Source organism: Anarrhichthys ocellatus, unplaced genomic scaffold (assembly GCF_004355925.1).
Source record: "Anarrhichthys ocellatus isolate YVR2014 unplaced genomic scaffold, GSC_Weel_1.0 scaffold3, whole genome shotgun sequence".
Lineage (NCBI taxonomy): Eukaryota > Metazoa > Chordata > Actinopteri > Perciformes > Anarhichadidae > Anarrhichthys > Anarrhichthys ocellatus.
The window spans coordinates 7,358,561-7,379,426 of NW_022280033.1; the positions used below are offsets into that span (position 1 = coordinate 7,358,561).

General features: G+C 43.4%; 1 protein-coding gene across 6 annotated transcripts in view; it reads right to left on the reverse strand.

The window, feature by feature from the left end:
• LOC116400410 (transcription factor COE3) overlaps positions 1 to 20,346 on the reverse strand; it is a 65,471-nt gene extending 45,125 nt beyond the window's left edge. For all 6 annotated transcript variants that reach the window (XM_031878253.1, XM_031878229.1, XM_031878271.1 and 3 more), the window contains exons 1-6: positions 20,216 to 20,346; positions 19,769 to 19,925; positions 19,398 to 19,461; positions 19,078 to 19,133; positions 17,146 to 17,219; positions 15,377 to 15,445 (exon numbers count right to left, since the gene is read on the reverse strand). In XM_031878253.1, the coding sequence (XP_031734113.1) occupies positions 15,377 to 15,445; positions 17,146 to 17,219; positions 19,078 to 19,133; positions 19,398 to 19,461; positions 19,769 to 19,925; positions 20,216 to 20,346 (551 nt within the window). The remainder of the gene's footprint in view (positions 1 to 15,376; positions 15,446 to 17,145; positions 17,220 to 19,077; positions 19,134 to 19,397; positions 19,462 to 19,768; positions 19,926 to 20,215) is intronic.
• Between the last annotated feature and the right edge of the window lie 520 nt (positions 20,347 to 20,866).

Consider the following 20,866-nt stretch of genomic DNA (forward strand, 5'->3'; position numbering starts at 1 on the left):
GTGGGGGGGGGGGGGGGGGGGGGGGGGGGGGGGGGGGGTGTGGGGGGTGTTGGGAGCGTACTTTTCCTTAACAAATGAACAAACTGACAGGTTAATGCATAACATATCGCTCTATAATTTATGGTTCTGAATTTGGGAGACTCCTATCATCCACTAGGTGCTTCAAAATACAACCAATTAAACTTTACTTAATTATTAAAGGTAGAAAGTGAGGGAGAAACATGCCTTAAAAACTCTTGCTTGCAGTCAATTACGATAAAACTTTAATGAGCCTGGATAGAGAGCCATAAAAACTGATAGCCCCTCCGTCATGAATTATATATCCATATCGATTTTGTTTCTTTGCTATAAGAATTGCAGGTAATCGTATGTTACCACATGTAAAGTGCACTTCCCTAGCGAGGATAAATATTAACTATCAAATATATATGAGGTGTGTGTGCATTTATGACCAACCTCATGTAGAAAATGAAGAGCAGAGATGTCGAGGCAAGGGCCATTGGGAATGGATGAAGGGTGCCATATCTGACAGTAAGAGAGACCCTTAGCGGTGCCGGCTTGATATGTTACCTAGTTAGCGTCACAGAGAGAGGAATAAATAGTTCTTTATTATTTGTGGTTGCCATCATGTCTCTCCTAATAGACAGGCTATACTGAGTTTAAACCACATTATCCTCTGCGAGACCATCGCAATTACTCTTGAGAGCTAGGTCTGATGTGTGGATAAGGCAGGTCGCCCATGTCTTAATGAACACAAACAATGTGAAATGGAGGAAGGAGCAGTGGGGGGAAAGATAATGGCAGGGGAGGGCTTGTTTTAATAGAGACAGCACTAAGTTGTTTGCTATGATCTATGCGAAGTCTGAGAGTGCTGAAAACCCCCAATGTTAGTTTGTGGAGATCTTTTTTCGTGATCCTATTACCCAATCAATCCACACCCCTTTCTCTGCATTTGGCTGGCGAACAGCAGGCACAAATCCTGTTTAGTGGATCTCCAGTTGTGGACTTGTGTGTCTTGCTGTCATTGTCACACAGTCCTTCCTTGTTGGACACTCGCGGAGGTTAAAGGGCACCAAACTGGATCACCGTGACGCCCGGCGTGAGTGTTATCCCCAGCACAAATGGCTCAGTGCTGGGTTAATTGATAAACTGCCGCTTCACTTCATTAGTCAGACAGACCGGGCTTAACGAAGGAACACAGAGAGAGTGTCACTCTGAATATGTTAATCATGACTGGCCATTATGGGGCTCTTCCCTCTACCTTCTTGTCTCAATCTCTGGTGAACTACAAAGACGAGGCATGTGGACCTGTGTGTGCTCGTATCGAGCAAGGCTATTTATCAGTGACAACAGAAAAGAAAACGGGAGACAGACGGACGCAAGAGTGATCCTTGGTGTTATTGAATATAAATATGTAATAACCATTTAAAAAATGCATCATTTGGCCTTTTCACAAAGGCAGTTGTAATATAGCGCTAGGTGAGCACTGTACCTGACGTACACACTGGAGGTGAGGGTGTCAGGGGAGAGCTCGCTGGAGCGAGAGGAGGTTTTATTGTTGCCCAGCCCTTCCGCTTAAGTGCACATGGCTGGGAGGAAGCCGGGACCTCCAGCTCTGACCTCTGCGCATGTATATTTAATAGGCCATCAGTTGGCCGGGGCAGCGCTCTGATCAGGATTCAGAGAGGGGCTTTGAACACCCCTGTGTATTCCTGAGCGTGCAGCCTCAAGCTGCTCTCCCCAGCTGTGTCAATCCGACAGCACTGTTACAGGCACCCAGACAAGGCGCTGGGCACTCCACTGCTACCGCCTAATGACTACAGGAAAAAAAAAAAAAAGCAAAACAAACACCAAAACAATAACATTTGGCGTATGGAGCTCTGCTACCATCTAATGAGTGGTTTTAAAAACTGAAATATTACACCAGCTGATAAACTGTATGGGTGTGTGGGATGCGTTTGGCTTATATCAGCTATACGCATGCTATGTTCCCCTTAATAATAACAAAATGGCAATCTCACGGTGACTGCACCACACACGCCGGTAACGATTGCGGAAACAAGGCAGCAAACAGAGAAGTGCCACTCGTGTGTCTTTTCTTCTAACAAGGTATCACTACTCTTTGAATCAAATCGGCACGGTGAGTGTGTGGGTGTGTGTGCCAGCGTATGGATGTCACAGTGCACGCACGAGTGTGTGAGTGTGTGAGGGCAGCTTAACGAGGGTGGTTCATTTGACAGGCAATTAGTTTGCGGAGCTGCTATTGACAGCCCCTGTGCTTGTGTTTGTTCAACAGCTCTGGGTGAGTTCCACGCTCCCTGGGCTACGTGACAAAGCACCTCCGACAGGGAGCTCCTGATCTCCACCGAGGCTCGGAGGCTCGCACTGTGAGGGGGGTGGATATGTGACAGCCTAGCAGAGAGAAGAGAGGAGAGAGAGGGGGAGCGATACAAAACCCACAAGGGTCTATTAGGGGGTTGTTGCAAGTTAATGTAGCTACAACACACTTTTTTTGTGTCGTATTTTGAAAGGCCTGAGCAATGATGTTGTCATTTGTTGTTTGATTGCGGGGATAGCGGAGGGTAATCTTAGGAGACACGGGGGCTCTCACACTACATGCGCACACATAAAAATGCAGAAAGAGAGGAGACAAGGAGGTGGGGGAAAGCTAGGGGGAGATGGAGGAGAGGAAAAATATAACAAGATCCAAACACTCTTTTATCCTCGAAAATCCCATATTCTAATGCAAGGGCCCATCCCTCTTTTAGTTGCAACCATTTCGTTTGTAGAGCCAAGCTCCAATCAATATCATTATTTTCACAGAGGATCGAAACGCCTTCACCGAGTTAATGGGGGATTGAGGTGGTAAACGTTTACCCTCTCACTGTCAGCAGAGCAGTGGTCCATAGTGGGCCCAGATGACAGCGCTGGCCCCACTGTGGACACACTATGTGGAGATGTCCTGTGGGTAGACAGGTTGCATGGACTGTCAACCGCCTGCCATGCCCTAGATGGCCTAACATATCAGCCACTTGAGTTAGAGCAGCAGCAAGGGCTTTGACTTCTGCTAGAGCTAACAGAAACAAACCAGCCAGTGCCGGCAGCAGCATTACTGCACTGCTTGACATTGTTATTGTTGATACAAGAAAAACTGGAAATAGACTTGGTTGCTGTTCCTGTGTTATTTTAGCGGAATAATTCAATGTAACGCAGAGGTAATTAAATAAAATATGAAATAACACGCTGCATTAACGTAAAACATTATTTGGTCAATGCTAGCCGTCTATGACTATGGATCAGCTGTTCTGTCGGATTTTGGAGAAATGAAGACTAATCTGCAGCTGGCAACAGCAAAGCAAATTCTCTCGTACAGCAGCATATGCTAAATAGCTCTTCAAGCGCGCAGATGCATTGCTGTAAAATACTTCTCCTGTCTGCGTATCTGCATCTCCCAGATGGGTCCCAAGCTGTGCCAAACTGCATCTCATCAACTGCTATGAACTATGGCATCACATGACCGCGTGAGATATGTGGCGTCCCATTCTGTCTTGCCTTGGCACAACATGGTCAAGCGATGCATCATCAGGAAGCCCACACTTTGTCAAAATGGAGGTAACTAACGGGGAGGAGGCAGCGGAGAGAGCGCCTTTTCTGCTCAAAGTGTTGAAAGTTCTGTTCAATTACAGGAGCAAAGAACATGACTTTTGTCCGATTTCTTCTTTTTTTTTCCACTTTGGGAAAAAAAAAGACTAATCAGCAGAGTTCGAGTTGCTTTGGGTTTGCATGAGGGTGTGACAGAGCAGTGAGAGATTTCATGGGACGTTGCCCCATGATTCATTGAGTTATTGGTTTCCGCCCTGTTTTAATCGCCGGCGGGCCCGAGCCAAAAAAATCTCGGAGGATTCCGGAGAGCTCTTTTCTCCACCATTCAGCAGAATGGAATTTGGTCTGCAAGTGCCTCACGTCATTCAAGGCGTCCTTCACAGTTTCGGGGGCCCTAATTCAAACCACATGGAGGCCAGCGTCCGGTTACGGACCTCTGCAAAAAAACGGACACATTCCCATTGGCTGCTTCGAGATTGGAAATGGGGTGTCTTGATGGAAAAAAGATAACAAACACATCTAAGTAGGAGTCACAACATAGCCAAAGCACACACACATTCACATGCATAAATATACATACGCATGTACATACACGGGGACATGTACAAATATACGTGCATAGACACAAATACACACACACACAGACTGAAACATACACTTATGGGCCTGCAAAAGCTGTTTGCTTGACATGATGGAAGAATGAGCAGCAGGCTCTGTAATATTGCTCCTATTCTTCATTGACAAGCATATATATTTTTTGCTGTTCCCAACTGACTTTGCAGCGCTGAACTCCATTTATGAATTATCTGACATATTTCCTGCTATTTTTTTTGACAGGAGTACTCAGAGGAAATTTCAAGGCACCTTTCTCCTGACAAGTAGAAATATCAATATTTGAATAAATTGCAGATTTGGATCTCCTCACATGGATGCTCTCCAGCAAGTGTGTGTGTGTGTATGTTTGTGCATGTGCGTGTGCTTGTGTGAGTGTGAGTGAAGGGAATGGGAAGGGGTTTGTTTCATTCTGTTACCACAGTCTTATCCCCCTGAGCCCGCAGGCAGAAATCTGTATGCAGCATTTCATTAGGAGGGAGCTCGAATGAGTGACATGTGAAGCACACCTCGCCGTCGACCTGATGAAGTTTACTTCTCTCAAACGGCAAAAAGCCACTTTGTAGACTAGCCCTCTTTTCCGCAGAGGAAGAAAGGGGGTGATGGCTGAGCACCAATAAAAGAATCATGAATGTTGTTTCGCAGAATGACAGGCCTATCTGTACACAAATATTTCTCTTCGAGAGAAATGTAAGCTTCAGAGCTTTTATTTCCCTCTTCTTTTAAAGCAGATTTGAATTGATAGAACTGACAGTCTTCAAAATATGATCACCTAAATCCTAAGTCTTGTAGGAAACATCTAACAAGACGCACAAGAGGCAGAATGGAAACAGATTGTTCTTATCTTACCAAAGTGGCAAGTGTTATGTGAGGAAAGTGGCATCTCACCCAATCAACTAAATAATTTACAAACGAATACACTATTGTCCTACAACCTTGATAAATACTCCATGTCTGTATGAGAGGTCAATGTCAAGCATCCATAACACTCAGCGCTGTCGTCTTAAAGCTCCTGGTGTTACGTATGAGAGACTTCTGCCTATCTGTCTCACTCTGTTTAGCTGCAGTAGCTGCCATTCTGTCTGCATGTCTGCTGCTGCCGCTGATAGATCACTCTCCTGCCCACCCCTTCAACCTACCCCCCCCACCTCCACACCCCACCGTCATTTGAGGGAGCCTGAGAAATGGCTTAGCCATGTGAGGTTACTCAGGTACCAAAAAGGGCTGTGACTCTGTGACCCCCAAGAGTCGACCTTGCTGACCTGAACGTCATACTTTCTCCCTCTCCAACAGAAAACAAAAACAAATCTTATCATGCGCCTCCGCGGCTCAAAGCGGAAAAAGAAAGCCCTTATATCAATGTGGTGCTTTGAGAATCATCTATCCACATGACCTGTGATTTCTCCGACAGGGTCTGTTTGACACTTATAACAGAGAGGTGACGGCGTGCGGGTTGTCCATCTCTCGCCTCGCCTGCCCTTATCTCCTCTCCTCTCCATCTCTCTCCTCACTCCTCCTTGTGTGCACAACTTAATAAGCAAGCAAGGGGTAGATTCCCATTATGGAAACCCTGGAAAATGGCCCGGACATTTTCTCCCATATCTGGGATCTCCATCTGGAGAAGGCACTCTCGCTCTCACTGCCCCCCTCTTCCAATCTATGTGTGTGTTCTGGTGAGGTTATGCTGCAGAGATGGCTTTCACTCTCCACTGGCTACAATGAGATTGTCCCACCAGGTTGACTCTATTCGAATGGACAACCCATTTCAATAACGTAACAAAACAGAACAGAGTGGTGATGTTGAATAAAACATTTTTGAGGAGTGCCCAGGAGGCTGGATGGGGGTTTTAAATTATCTAAATCTGTAAGATTTTGGAACACTTTAGCGGAAACATAGATGCATCTACACATAACATCATCTGTTACATAGTGATTTAATAATAGCATGTCATTTGGATAGTTTCCCCTTTGTGTTGTCCTGAACTGCATGTCTGTGTCACTGCTCTCACATCGGTCAGGGCTGCTCCATAACTAGAGTATATGGTTAACAGACTAATAAAGATTACACTGAGGTCAGCGAGTCACTAATCCCCGGAGTTATTAGTAAAAACAAAGCCTACAGCTCTACGCCATACACTTCTTCGCATCCGAGTGCCTATGCACGTGCATAAGGTCCGAACATAATATGGTGTGACTTAAACCACACAATGGGAAGAGAAAATAAATATGCTAAGAGCAGCAGGGGTGGACCGGGCCAGGCCTCTGCAGACCTATGTCATCACTCCCTCTGGTCTCGACTGTGCTCCCCACCCGAGCGAAAGGCTCAATGATTACGGAGGCTCAGCTTCCCTCTAAGAAAGCAAACCGGAGCTGCAGTCCAAACAAGGCCGAGCCAGCAGCGAGGGAGCACTGCTACACCAGGCGGCTCGGGTTTACCGTTGCCTCCGACCTGGCCGGCCCCCGGGCTTGCATTAGTCCCCCAGCCCAGCCTCTCTAGGACAAACAAACAACCACCACTTACACAGTCAGAGACGAGCAGTGAGGCAGGGAGAGCCGGTGCCACCAGCACTGTGTGGAGGGGAACCTGACCCAATTGGATTTGCTTTATCACCCCATATAATGATTCCCAGACTGGCCTGTTCCAGTGGTAGAAAATAAAAATTCCTCCAAAAAAATCTGCCTGCCATTCTGAGTGTGGCCCAAAATGGGCAGCTCCCCCAAAACAGATGGGGAGGCATCTCAAAAATGTTCTCTGCCTCTGGGGACATGTGGTTTTCCCCATCATTATATAACTGTAAACTCCTGGATGTCAGAGATTGGGGATAATAACTTTCAGATGTTGGCAGCCCGGGCCAATGCTGGGACCTGCTGGATGGGAACGGTTATTTGGCAGAGGAGAGGAAGTCCGAGAGATTAGGACTAAGATGTGACAGGGAGAAAAGTGGATCTGGACTGGAGCTGAGTGGGTCGCCTTAGTCTGTTCCAGTTTGTACCGGGCCCTAATGATGGCCGTGTGGGAGGCAGAGACCCGGCATGTGTGTGTGTGTGTGCGTTTGCAGGCGGGCTAGAAAATGAGACAAATTAATATCCAAACTACAGGAAATCATGTCATCCTGTTAACACGCCAAAATCAAGCTAAAGTGCTCGGGCTTGATCCACCACTTTTAGCATTCCGTTTCAATTTTCAGATAGATTTGATATGACAGTTTTAGCACTCCCCGTTGCAGTGCAGATGTGCCACTAATTCAGAAACAGACACACCTCCTTCAATAAATGAGTCCTTATAGAAGTGTCATCCCGTTAAACCATTTTTATGGGTTAGTCTCACATGGCAGAGAGGATCATTGTTCACTGCGGACGTGGTTGCTGGTAGCCAGTGTGGTCAAGGTTTGGTCACTTAAACTCAAACTCCTCTAATGAAATTGAAACATCTCCTCGCATTTCTATGATTTATTCCAGCTGGTCACTGCATGATAAAAAGCACAATCCCGTTTTTCTTCTTTTTAAATATTTTTTCCCCCCTTTGCCTTTAAGTATCGAACGCAGTGCTGAACAAGCAGAGGAGTGTTTTTTATTGTAAATCAATACTGATCGATCGGCTGCCTGGGTGTTGAATATGGATCAATATCACACCAGGCTGTGGAGGAGATCTGATTTCAATTGGCAAGCGAAGCCCGCAGCAGGTTTCCATCAAGCGGTAATTCAAGACATGGGAACATAAGTCAGATGGATTGATATAGACTAGCCAGGACCTTTCTTGCCACTGAACCAGCTCAAGGAAATTTCTGTCATATATCATTAACGCAGTTGGGGCAGGCAGTAAAAAAAAAAACAGGGGGGGAGCAGAGTACCTCAGTGACCCCAAATGAAGAGCACCGGTCAAACATTGAATAAATACTCCACTAATAGCATGAATGATGTCTTTTTTTATTAAAGAAACTCTCGAATAAAAAGTCCAAACACTAAAATAGACGCTGAAGCCCTACTCTCTATGCGCACACACACACACACACACACACACACACACACACACACACACACACACACACAAACACACAGTGTGGTCATGTTCTGTGGAACTTCTGGTACTGATTATGCGGAGGTCAGCTTGAGATTCATACTGTAAGCTGTTATTCATTTACTGAATAAATGTCCCGGAGAAAACTGGTGAATTGTGAAATATTTTCATTACACTTATCATACGGTTGATCTTTATTAAACCTGCACATTTGTTTAATTTAAGCAGCGCAACAAAACACATAATATTATTTAACAGCACACACGTGTGGCCAAAGTGCATCGAGGATGTGTATGTTTAAAAAGCAGGTCGCCCCGTTCATTTATCACTTGTTTGTGATTCCTGAAGAGAGGGGCACTGTTCCAAATGACAGCATTGTAAAACAATAAAAACAGAGCTATAGTTAGAAATAACTTGTCACTTTTAATAAATGACGCTGGTTCAGGGCTCTTTCTCTGGGGCTTCTTCTCCGATACATCCCAGGCACCCCTGGGGCCAACGGAGCAGCCAGCAGACCAGCTCGTTTCCCCGAGGTAACTGATGACCCTATCCCATCTTTGTCCTGTGACCTCACACCAGCGGGAGCAGGACCATGTCCGATGAAATCTTCAGACTGCTTCCCATCCTAATCTTGCCTGTGTCACACTACAAATTGCTACATTCAGAAAATGGAAATAGATGGAGGTGGAGATGGAGGGAGGGACTGACAGAGGTAGGGAAACGGGGGAGGATGGGAGGGGAGGGGGGGGGGGGGGGGGGGGGAGCGGAGGAGTGTGCATCGACAACCAGTCCCCTAAGAAAAATACTTGAGGAAAGAACGACTCGGGAGATCCCGACAAGGAATCACATCTCAGCGAACATATTGATCTGATTTACAAAACCTCCACTCTAATGCGAAACAAATGGCGTGGGCGTGAACTGGTACTTAACCATAAAACCCCAGCATTACTCCGTCTCCGATGAAATACCACATATATCCCTCACCATGGCCTAATGTGCTGTTTTACGGCCAGATACGACTGAGGTTGACCCAACAGTTTGTTTGACAATTAGGGGAAACCTAATAAGGATTGAATGGGAGTGAGAACATGCCAAGAGAAAGAAAAGAGACCCTTTTTCAAAAGAAAAAAAATGGCCAAAAGGAAACACTGGTCTGAGTGACCTAAATGTGATTCAGAGAATCAGGAGCTGTTTGACAAAGCTCTTGCGTCATTAATGCTTTAAGAAACCAAACAACATCTTCAAAACAGCTACAAAGTTTAATTATAAAACAGCGCTGCTAAATATTTGAGAAAGAGCGGCATGTTTTATTCACTTCAGATTTAATTTCAATAATGTAGGATTTTCACCATGGTGGCTTCTTGCAGCAGTGTGTCAGGGAAGAAGTAAATAAATCTTAATAGATTGTTTTCTTTCATAATATCAAAATAAATCAATTCCGCAGCCGGGTTTGAATCACATTAACGCAGCGCTAAACTAAGTCAGTGAATGCAACTGAAGATAGAAAACAACATATACACCAAAAGAATCTTTGATAACCTTTTCTTATTTCTCTTCAATGTGCGTGTGTGTGTGTGCGTGTGTGTGTGTGTGTGTGTATACAACATCCAGTGTTGCTCTTGGCCCTGCATTCATCCCATCACCCCAGCTCTGGCCTTGTTTCTGTCAGCAGTGAACCAGGGGAGTAAAGAGTGGGGGGAGAAGAGAGCAAGAGAAGGAGAAGAGGAGAAGGAAAGAGGGAAAGAGAAGGGGGTGGTGAAGGGGGGAGGGGTTGTCTCCATGGACAGATGGACTGCTCTTTCTCAACACATGTGGAACCATGTTTCGTCTTTCACTGCCGTCAAACTGGAGCCGAATCCGTCGCTCTGTTGGCCCGCGCCACTCTTTCGTACTGCACACCTCTCTCTTTAGCACAGCACGCACACACACACACACAAGTGCACGCAAGGGTGTGCACGCACAGGGACACACACCACACAAACATCTCAGTCTTTCTCTGCACACATGTTAAAGTCATCACCCCTGCTCAGCGCTAGTAAAACACAACACCCCCGGCTTCTCTGCTGTTGTCAAGTCTTGCCATTAGCTGATGCCACTGGGGAATCCTACCCTAGTGAGGTGGGTCTCCCTCGGGAACGCCAGGCACCACGTTACGTTCAGCCGCCACTCATGTGAACCCAAACATGTGAGCATAATTTGGAAAATATCATTTATACTGTGCGTCTTTGTACGTGTCTTGACATTTACAAACTGCGATAAAACCGACATGAGGGAGGAGGGAATAGAAAACAGGGCGAGAATAATTTGAGGTAATGTTTTGCTTAGTGAACAGTATTACCCAATCCTGGATGTTAGAGCACTGGGAAGAAGGTTCTGGCTCTGGGGCTGCAGAGAGGGTCTGGGTTTCATTTTTCGGCAAGTGCAAGCCAAAGGCGAGCTGCCAAGTACAGCTTTCGCTCTCAACACTTCCTGCTCTTCCTACTCTGGCTTGGGAGCAGACAGGCTTCACTCAAACATCACGTCGATTTAGGCAGGGGTGGCCAGTTTATTCTCCAATTTCTCAATGGGCGTCAAAAAACTCACAACTGTCACATGAATTGCACAAAACACGGCCACGAAGAAAACACTGAGATGGATATATTGTTTAGCCACAAATAACAATGTGCGTGCAGGGGTTTGCATGCGTGCGTAAACATATAGGGAGAAAGCATTTCCGACACACGTTAACAGCTTTAAATGACTCACCGGGAAGCCTAACAAAACATTGCAGCGCATGTCCCACAGCTCAAAGGTATAATGTAAAAAAATCCGGAAGGAACACCTGCAGCAATCAACTCTCTATCACAACAACAGTGACCCTGTCCTCTGCATCATTTTCATTATGGATAGTGGCAGCACAATTCTAGATTAACACTACCTACCGAGTGCCATTTTAATTGCTCATCTACAGATGCAGTGAAAACACGCCATTTAGGTACTTCATAAACAGACTTCCCTTTGCAGGTTATCAAGACAGCCGCTCAGTGAAAACACACCCTCTTTTCCAATGCTGATGTGCAATTAAAACGGTTTTAGAAATCCTCTTTGACAGTCCAGGGCTTAGCCAAAAATGTAAATGACATTAAAGGAGACAATGAATTTAATTTTGTTTAATGTCCCCTTTCGCTGATTCTCATTTACATCACATTTCCACATAAAGGGCTGACCTTATAAATACTGGCATTTGTTCAGCTTTTGGAGGTAATCACAGTTTTGCAAAAACCAGATGGGAGCACACAAATTTTGCGATTTATTTCTTAGAAGGACGGGGGAGCCGCATGCGAGACGTTCTAAGGCTGCGGTCTTTTGTTTTCTGGTAAACAACTTGACAACAAGTCAAGTGCACTCTGGGAAATGACCTCGTAGGTGTTCCACAAATGAACGATAACGCAAAGTCATTTAGAAAATACAGGCTCACTAATGAGGGACATAACAGAAAGCTAAGCAAAATTTACATTAGGCCAAAATTTAATCGCATTAACACACGAACAGGTGCGGTGAGGCCTTTATAAATGAGCTAAATGAATAAAAGCCTCCCACAGCACAACCATGTGTGCTGACCAAAAAAAAAGACAAGGGGAAAAATAAGGGAAAAAACAAGTCAATGTCATGAATAATTCAGTGGCTGGGCTGCACTCCAAAGGTCAGTGCTCCTTGACCTTTGTGACAGGAAGTGAAAGGGAGTGCCGTGGCCGCTGGAATAAATGGAGCTGACATGTTTAGATCTGGTCCAGAACCCGTTTGTGAATGGCAGCGTAAATTGACACAAGATGTTAAACTGTATGAACATACATTAAAATCAAAATTCACATATGGGCAGAATACAGATTGATAACACATTCTCTCTCTCTCTCTCTCTCTCTCTCTCTCTCTCTCTCTCTCTCTCTGTGTGTGTCTCGATTTTACTTTCTGCATAAATTGCTCAGGCTTCTCCGAGTAAAATGTGACCTTTGAACCCTGACACGCAGAATGAGTCATTTTCTCTCCTCTTTCAACAACATGTGCCGTCTTATTACAAAATCCATGTGTAAGCCTGAACAATGTATCTAATCTTTCACACAAGAGAAGACAAAGTCAATATGCAAGAGAGTGAAGACAGATACCAGACCAGGAGAGTCATCGCAAATTGAGTTATGTTTGGCTAAACACATGCACTGTAAATGGGAAAACCATCTAATCAGATATTGGGTACCTCATCACTATAATTCTAAAGACTCAAATTACCGACTGAATAAACCTACACCCCCACCTACTTTAAGGCACCATTAACTTATAAATGTGACATCTGTAGCACCGCTGGATTTATAAAGGGGAGAGATGATTATACCGAACTGCATAGAGATGCGGTCATAGCAAAAGTGCTACAATTAGTCACAAGATAAATTGACTGTTTCTTTTATTTAATGTAAGCACCGACTGAATTTGAACATTTTTATTTTCTTGAAAAAGTACACGTACGCTCTTGAAAGACAAAAGACAATTTCTTTTGTGGAGCAAATTACGTACTGATGTTCCCAAACGATACATTGAAATTTGAGTCACTACACATAAAAAAAAACACCCAAATGCAACAAAAATAGGGCCTTTCTTCATCCAAAAAGGAGTATGAATAATGCAACGGCATCAAATGTAAGCGCTGAAATATTTACAGACCAAGCAGTGCTAAAACTTTGTGACAGCTGTTGGGCCTATATCTAACCAACTTTCTTTTTTTTTTTTAAGAGAATCCTTCCTCTTCAAAAATCTGAGTGAAAAACTGTATCAAAACTCTGAGAGAAAATAGGGTAAACAGATGTCTGGCTTGACCGCAGGAAAATAGGACACATTCGGAATGATAAGTTTCCCAAACTCCGTTGGATATGCCAGATCCATGGGAACGCCAGTTAATGTCTTGCTAGATGCCAGCTAGCTGTGTGCGCTTTCCCCTCTTACCATCTGGGAAAATGTTACAGCGCATGAACGCCATCAATGATTCACTCCAAATCTGTTTCTTAAGGTTCGGCCATGCTACTGTTTCTCTCGGAAATGTGGCAGTGCTAGCTGGTTTTCATACTGTAATTGTAGACAGATGAGACATGCCTGATTCAACAATCAAACCTCTCCTCTAAGGTTTATGTCACTCAACTATGTTCTACTCAATTGGAAATAATCACTTTCTGCCAGCAGCGACCGCAGCACAGGTGCCTGTAATGATGTGCATGAGAAAATGACAGATGTAACAGAAATGGCTGTAAAACATGGAAGCTTTAACTAAAAAGCATACCCATATGCACAGCGGGAGTAGTCAAGTAATTGCAGTAAATAGTCTTGCGTAGCAAGCCTACTACAGTGTGTGTTCTGGCCGCGTCCGTAACTCTCGCTAAACCCTGCAACCTTTCACAAGCACCCCTCTCTGCGAGCCTCCTCCAGTCACTGGGAACCTGTGTGGGTCTGTTAGGGTGAGCTGACGGGCTCATAGTTACGACATGGAGACAATGGGAGGGTCTAATGAGGAACATATGCTTTTGTGTTTCAACAGAGCCGCTCATTGTGCAAGGAAAGGGATACTCTACTCCTATTCAGACTCGTCACAATGAAAATCCGAGCCCTCCCTGAGCCAGTTGAGCTTACAATATCCATCCGCTTCTTTTTTCCCTGTTCTTTTTTTTCCCACCCCTCTTTCTTGACTTTAATTCTCTATGCATTCATTTTGCTTATTGTACTTATGTTACATGTTTTGTCCCGCAGATTGAAGAACAATGGTGTGCGAAACTCTAAACAGTAAAAGGCAGCAGAGAGACACAAAGCAAACATGAAAGCAGCGGAAATTAAGCAAAGTAGACGTCTCAAGTTATATGTTAATGTTCGCACTGTCGTCCCTTTGCTAACAAACGCACTTGACTTATGAATTAAGCAGTCGGCTTGGTACAAGATACCGCAACAACAACAAAAAACATCTCCATCCTGACAACGTCCTTAACACCTCAGTACTTTATTTGCATGACGGTCACAGTCAAGCATGAAAGCATAAACAACATACAAGCAGCATGCGTGTGCGTGAGGATGCGTGGGTGTCGCGTTTGTGTCGGCGCCTGCGTGTGTGTGCGTATCTGCGTGTGTCTGTGTGACTTTGAGTTCAGACAGCAGTAGCTCTGGTAATCCATCCAGGCTCCCAGGGCAGCCAGTTCCTACTTCCTGATGCATGAGAAGCCGCTGGAGTGGAGTGGCAGCAACAACTGCTCAGCCCTATTTGATTACTAATAAGAGAGTTGTCCCCTCTGTCAGATACCAGGCATTCTCCACTAAGCAAACAGTGATTCCGGCTAGTCAAACATTAGCATTGCTGTCTCTCCCTACTACGTGGTGAGAGTTACATTGAGATCGACGCACAAACTACACCCCCTACCTCACCCCTATATCCACACACACACACACACACACACACTAAACTACCTAAACATATTCACGCTGACCAGGACATGCAATATAGTTTCACAGTGTGAGAAAGATGTCAATGCCTGAAAGCAGACCATTTATTCTCCCTCTTTAGAAGGTGATATAAATGTGGCAGATGTAACTTCCCTGAAGGTGCAGAACAAAACAGCAGACATAAAATGTTTATACCCTCTAAAACGAAACTTTAACGGCATCTAGCTCACAGTTAACTTGAGAGAAGGAAACAGTCAATGAAAAACAACTATTGACAGTGTAAGCATCACTGTCGTAAACAAAGAAGGGATGCCAGCCAAATAAATGTGAAGTTGCTGAAGCTAATTAGGTGTATTCCCAGCATGATCCTCTGGTGATTGAACCACCTGTGATTGAACAAACCCTATCCAAACCCTATCCAGGTGGTGACCGCCCCTCGGTGCACAGGTACCTGGGAAAGACGCCCCTCAGCCGCTCACACAGAATCACCCACAGTTCCCACACTGTGAGCTGTAAGATGCAAGTCAGCCCAACTGGGCCGTCTGGCACACCGGGAGGGAACTCATTTGTTCACGAGCTCATCCATGCGCCTGCCCATCCACTCAGTCACTCATCCATTTAGTCACTCAGACACTCACTCATTCACTTACTCGCTCCCCCCGTTCACACACAGAGAGGAAGCTGCACATGGCCTACCTGTCAATGATCACTGGGTCTGATGGAGTCTCGTTCCTGTTTCCACAGCTTTTCTTGTCACAGCATCGGCTACAGGAACATAGACGGAGTATTTCAGAACAAGCAATACTTTGCTAAATAAATCAAAATAAATAAATAATGCACACAAAACCACATACATTTATTAAGTGCCTCGGAGTGATTTTGATATCGGGGAGGTAAAATAAAATTGCCATTAGATTTCCTACACTCAATCTATCCATTCCATTGATGCTGATGGCTGATAAAAATGGTGAAAACAACATGTTGTGTTGTTTGGCTTAGTGTTGGAGGGGAGGGGAGTGGGGATTGGGCCAGGAGGCAGGGGAGTCACTTTTCACAGCTTCAGCTTTTGTTTACCTCTAATTGCCAAGCTGCTATTTCTGAGGGAGATGCAAGGTGCCACCCTCAACCAATATTTCTGCAGGGCATTTATCAATTATGGCCTCAAAAGCACTAATCTATCTTCCACCACATGTTTCAGCCATCTCCCCCCATAAGCCTATAGCTAGCTGCCTTTCACTTCTTTGATTGGGACTTGAATCAAAACTGCAAAAATAAACAAATACATCATCCTAGCTTCCACTGGAAATGAAAACATATAAACATAACATATGTGAATAAGATTGATTTATGCCATATGGTGCAGAAAGAAAAACAAAGATTTTGTGCAAAGCTACTGTCAGTCAACCACACATTATTTAAATATGTCTGATTTACATGACTTTCTAGCAGCAGTAATAAAGATGTGTTTTATAGCTAAGGTGCTGGAGTGTATTAGAGCATAAACATAATTCAAAAACTACATGTATGACATCCCTAACAATTAGGATATAATAAGGTAAGATATCAAAAGATAATTCTTATTATAACTGTTCTTATTATGTCGATATTCTTATCTGATAATAGGCAGCAGTTAAAGTAGATCTTTATTCAGCAGCAAAATGCACTTCCTCTTGACAAAAAAATATTACCTCTAGAGTACGAGCATATTCAACGTGTCACAAATAAGTGATGGATGCATGTATAAATTGAGCGTGAGTGATGAGTTTATGCATGGAAAAAGACAAATCATTCTCAGCTCTCATGCTGCACTTGCTCTCAACCAGTAACTTGAACAATGCACCGGTGCAACAAAGGAGAGGTTAACCGACAGTATCCGAATTCAATGTTCACAAAGCTCATGCTGAGCTCAACAATAACAACAAAAGGCGTTTTTTCCTTTTAGTATCAATGACACCGCTGAATAGCAGCGCAATCCGAGAGGTTGAGATTTATGTGGTTAAATGACGCTAAAAGGCTCGCTGATCATTGTTGACAGGTGGGATCAACCGAGAACTGACTCTGTTCTAAAAAAGAAGAAGAAAAAAACTGATACATGGCATGCAGCGCCTGTGCATAACTTAACAGAAAACACATTGTGTCTGGCAGGCTTACATGATGACATACACATCTTAGAATATACAAATAAATAAACTAAAGATTAAAAAACATAACTTATGTACTGTGAGTACATTCTTTCACTGAAAAAGACAGGCAGCTCATTTTCACTGGCATATTCACATAGTTGAATAACATCATATCAAAGTTAGAAATGACAGCAGCTCTCTCTCTCTCTCTGTGGTTGCTGAAGGACCACAGGACAGTCTGGATTGCTGCATCACATCATGAGTGTCAAAACTTATTGAAGGGGAGGGAATTACTTTTTGCCTGGATGTGCAAAATGGACGGAGCAAAAAAATAGTGCTTACCTGCACATAATTTCATGGGTAAGAAGAACTCTGCACATTTCTGGATTCTTGTCTTGACCCTCATAAATGATGGCCTTTGAAAGGAAATGAGATGGAAATAAAGTGAAAACACAGTCATCTCTTAAACACCTATTAATTCACATAAATTCACAAATAATTAGACTAACATATCTGCCATTTTTGCACTTAATAAAATAAATCAGGGCATGAATACACATGATCTTAGGACGACGGAATATATTAGAAGAGTGCAAAGGCTAAGTAAGAAACATGGTTAAGATAATCACAGCAATATCCCACTGTTTAAATTACATTAATTCATATAAATATCAACCTAAATAAACAATTACAAAATAACTATGACTAATAATAACAATACCAACGACAATATTTCCAGTGGCAATCATATTTAAAAAATCTAATTATAAAATGAAAAGTAATGATTATGATGATAATAAAAATAAATTGTATTTTTTATTAATCTAGATAATATCCTGTGGCTCAGAGAGACAGACCGAGAAAGAGAGAGAGACAGAGAGATTTTCATAAGGAGAGATCCAATAGAAGTGTCATCAATATGCTTATAATCTGGGGATATTTGGGGGAAAGTGTTAATGGGCAATCTGTTGTTTATTTTGAGCCGCTAACAATGATCTTTCTGTGGATAAAAAGCGGTGTCTGGCGGTACGGTTGAGTAATTTTTGAGCATTGGCTGAAACAGATGGCGTGGAGCTATCAGTTCTGCCGCTCTTCTCTCCCTCCCTCGATCCCTCCCTCCTTCTATTTCTAAGGATAGACACTTCTCTCCCTCGTATACTGAACCGGCACCAACTGTAAACGCAGGCTAAGCACCACGTTATTGAAAAAACACTTTAAGAATATAATAAAATAAAAATATTTAATAAGAAACGTGCTAATTATTTTTTTTGTCATTTGGTGCCATTCATAATTTTAGTGATGTTTTTTTTTTTTTTCTGGCACGCGCGAGGCTAATATGAGAGAGTGACTTTGAAAAAGTGACATATCTGAACCAGGTCGCATCACTTTCTCGCTTTTAAAAGCTGTCCCCCTTGACCTGAGTATTTTTTCTTTTTTCCTTCTTTTATTTGTTCTAGGAACCGGGCGATTATCTATATTGGTTTGATTTATGTCGCTGTTTGCAGCTGTAGAAACAGAAATCCATAAATTGCTTGTTCTGCGTCATTGACTCGGATCATTCGCACAGGAATGTTGTCTGTGACCAGTGGCTCAGGCTTCACGGCTCTATTCAGAAGGCTCTACCTAAACCCTCTATTAAATAACAAAACACGAGGCGGAGAGCCGAAATAACCATCTCTGATTTTATTCCCCAAATTATATATAACTTTACAAATCTTTGCGTTGCCTTAGCATGTGCATTAAGACTTAATAATTGCATTTTGCGCGTTGGGCTCTGGGTTTAAAGTCACCCTGATGTTTGTGAGGAAGATAAGTGAGATGAACCTCAGCAAAAATATGTATATTTATATTCATAAATATAATACTTGATGCAAATTTTTAAAAAATATTTATGGTGAGAGCGTCACCTCTGACTCTTTGCGCAGGAAATGTCAAATCAGATCATGTGGAGCAGACGTGTTTAAATTTGAATGGGTGCCTACAAAGAAGCCTGACTCTTGCAGAGTTAAATGTACTTTAGGATATGGCCAAACGTAAACAGTCGTAAATGGAAACTATGTTTTCTTGTTACAGCAGTAATTTGATTTCATTTGGTGACACAACTTTTTTTTGTTTGTTTGGCAAGCAGATTCAAGAAAACAAAACAAAAAAAACCTGTGTGCATCTCAGGGGTGACGATTTGCACGGCGTGTTAAGGTTTTGCACAAGTGAACCGCGTGGTTGCGAGCATGCGTTTGCACTGTGAGCGAAGAAACAAGTGTAACAGCAGCTTACCTGCTTCGTCATGGAATCGATTAACCGTATGTAAAGATCCTGTTCTGTTCTGACGCCTGGGGAGAGAAAAAGAAGACCACTTGTGAGTTTTGAGGAATTGTGGGCAATACATTTTTAAAGTAAGCCCTCCAAAAAAAAGTTTAGTCACATATAATAAAAGATACAAAGACCTCAGACAGTGAATATATTCATAAAATGACCAGACTGCTTCTATTATTATTGTTATCATTATTATTACACGTGGGTTTTATGCAGACAGGCAAATTCATGTGTGATATATTTGCACGTGTTTGCAAAATATTAAAGAGAGATTGACTCACCATTGCTGTACAATAACTGCAGTTTGTAATGTATCCCATTGTTAGTTTTTTCACTGGTTGGTTCCTGCAGAAGACAACAGTTTGTGAAAATCAACATGAACAGAATAACTGCCTATCACCACCACATGTCTTGTTGGTTTACAATTATTTTTTTTTTTATAGGCTATGTATAGTTTCTGTGCAAAAGAAGAGAAACAGCTTTAGTTCTTAAAACGACTCTCTGTCATCAACGAATTGAGCTTTTTTTTTTTTAAATCAATATTACACGTGACTTCCCCTTAGTAACCCATTGCCATTTCAGAGAACATAATTTCGATACAAGTACTGATTATGTACAGAGGTGCACGTATTTTCTAAAATATGCCGCTTACTTTGTCTTTCTCCACAAAGTCCACAAAAGCTGTCCTTTCGATCTCCACGGGCTGACCCTGTCTGTCATACAGCGCCAGGACGAAATGGAAAAAATTGGATTTTCTGAGGTTGGAAGGGGGCTGCTTTTCATAATGTGCCCGTGCCAAGCCGACACCGCTGCGGGGAGAAAACAAGAGACCATCTCGGTTAAGCACCGGACACCGGGGATACTAAGATGATGGAGAAGCTGATGGGAACATTGGAGATGCAGAAGCACGCTTGAGTACGGGGGAGATTTCTTGATTTGTCACAATAATGGGTAATCTGATGTAATGAAAGAAGGGAAAGCCGAAGGGGGGGCATTTATTGGGAGACCGTAATTGATACAGAGTATTCAGGGGATTGAGGGGTCGATATGATGAGGAGGGAATGCGTGAGAAAAATCAGATGCTTTTTGGCATGCGTACCTTTGGGCGGCTGTGTTTGCATCCACCACCCCAGCTGTGTGCATCCAGGAGCGGACCGAGTTCAGTCCACCGAGCGGTTCCTCCTTCATCGTCGTCCCGCCCCGCGGTATAGTTTCCTGAATTCCAAACATTTAGGACAATTTGCGTGAAAAAAGAGCCTCCTGCGAAATTAAGGGAATAAACGTCCAAGCGCGTTATCCTGTAGGGTTGTTTTTATTTTATCACGGGATAAGTAGCGAGAGCCGATTCAGACTTGCGAGGGAAAACCCGGTCCACAGGTCTTGCCTCCCTCTTCAGTCCGTCCGATGTGAACAATTCTCAAAGTGCTGTACTTAGTTAGAGCGGTATCCACAGACTGGAAAAGTGAATTGTTCAATAGACAAGATTTTTTTTTTTGTGCTGCTATTGTTCCTCTTTTCTTTTTCTTTTTTCTTTTTTTGTGCTATTCACAGAAAAATCGATGGCAGTTGTTTGTGTTTGTGGGTGATGCTGCTCTCAAAGTGCCCACATCCCTGAAGCACCGCATCCAAAACCTTCAGGACTTCTTGTTGAATAAAAAACCCACTCCTGAAAAGGTGCTGCTGCTTCTCCACAAGACAAACACAGGCAAAGGCTGATCACCAGTGGAGGTGTTCCTAGTACACAGGAGAG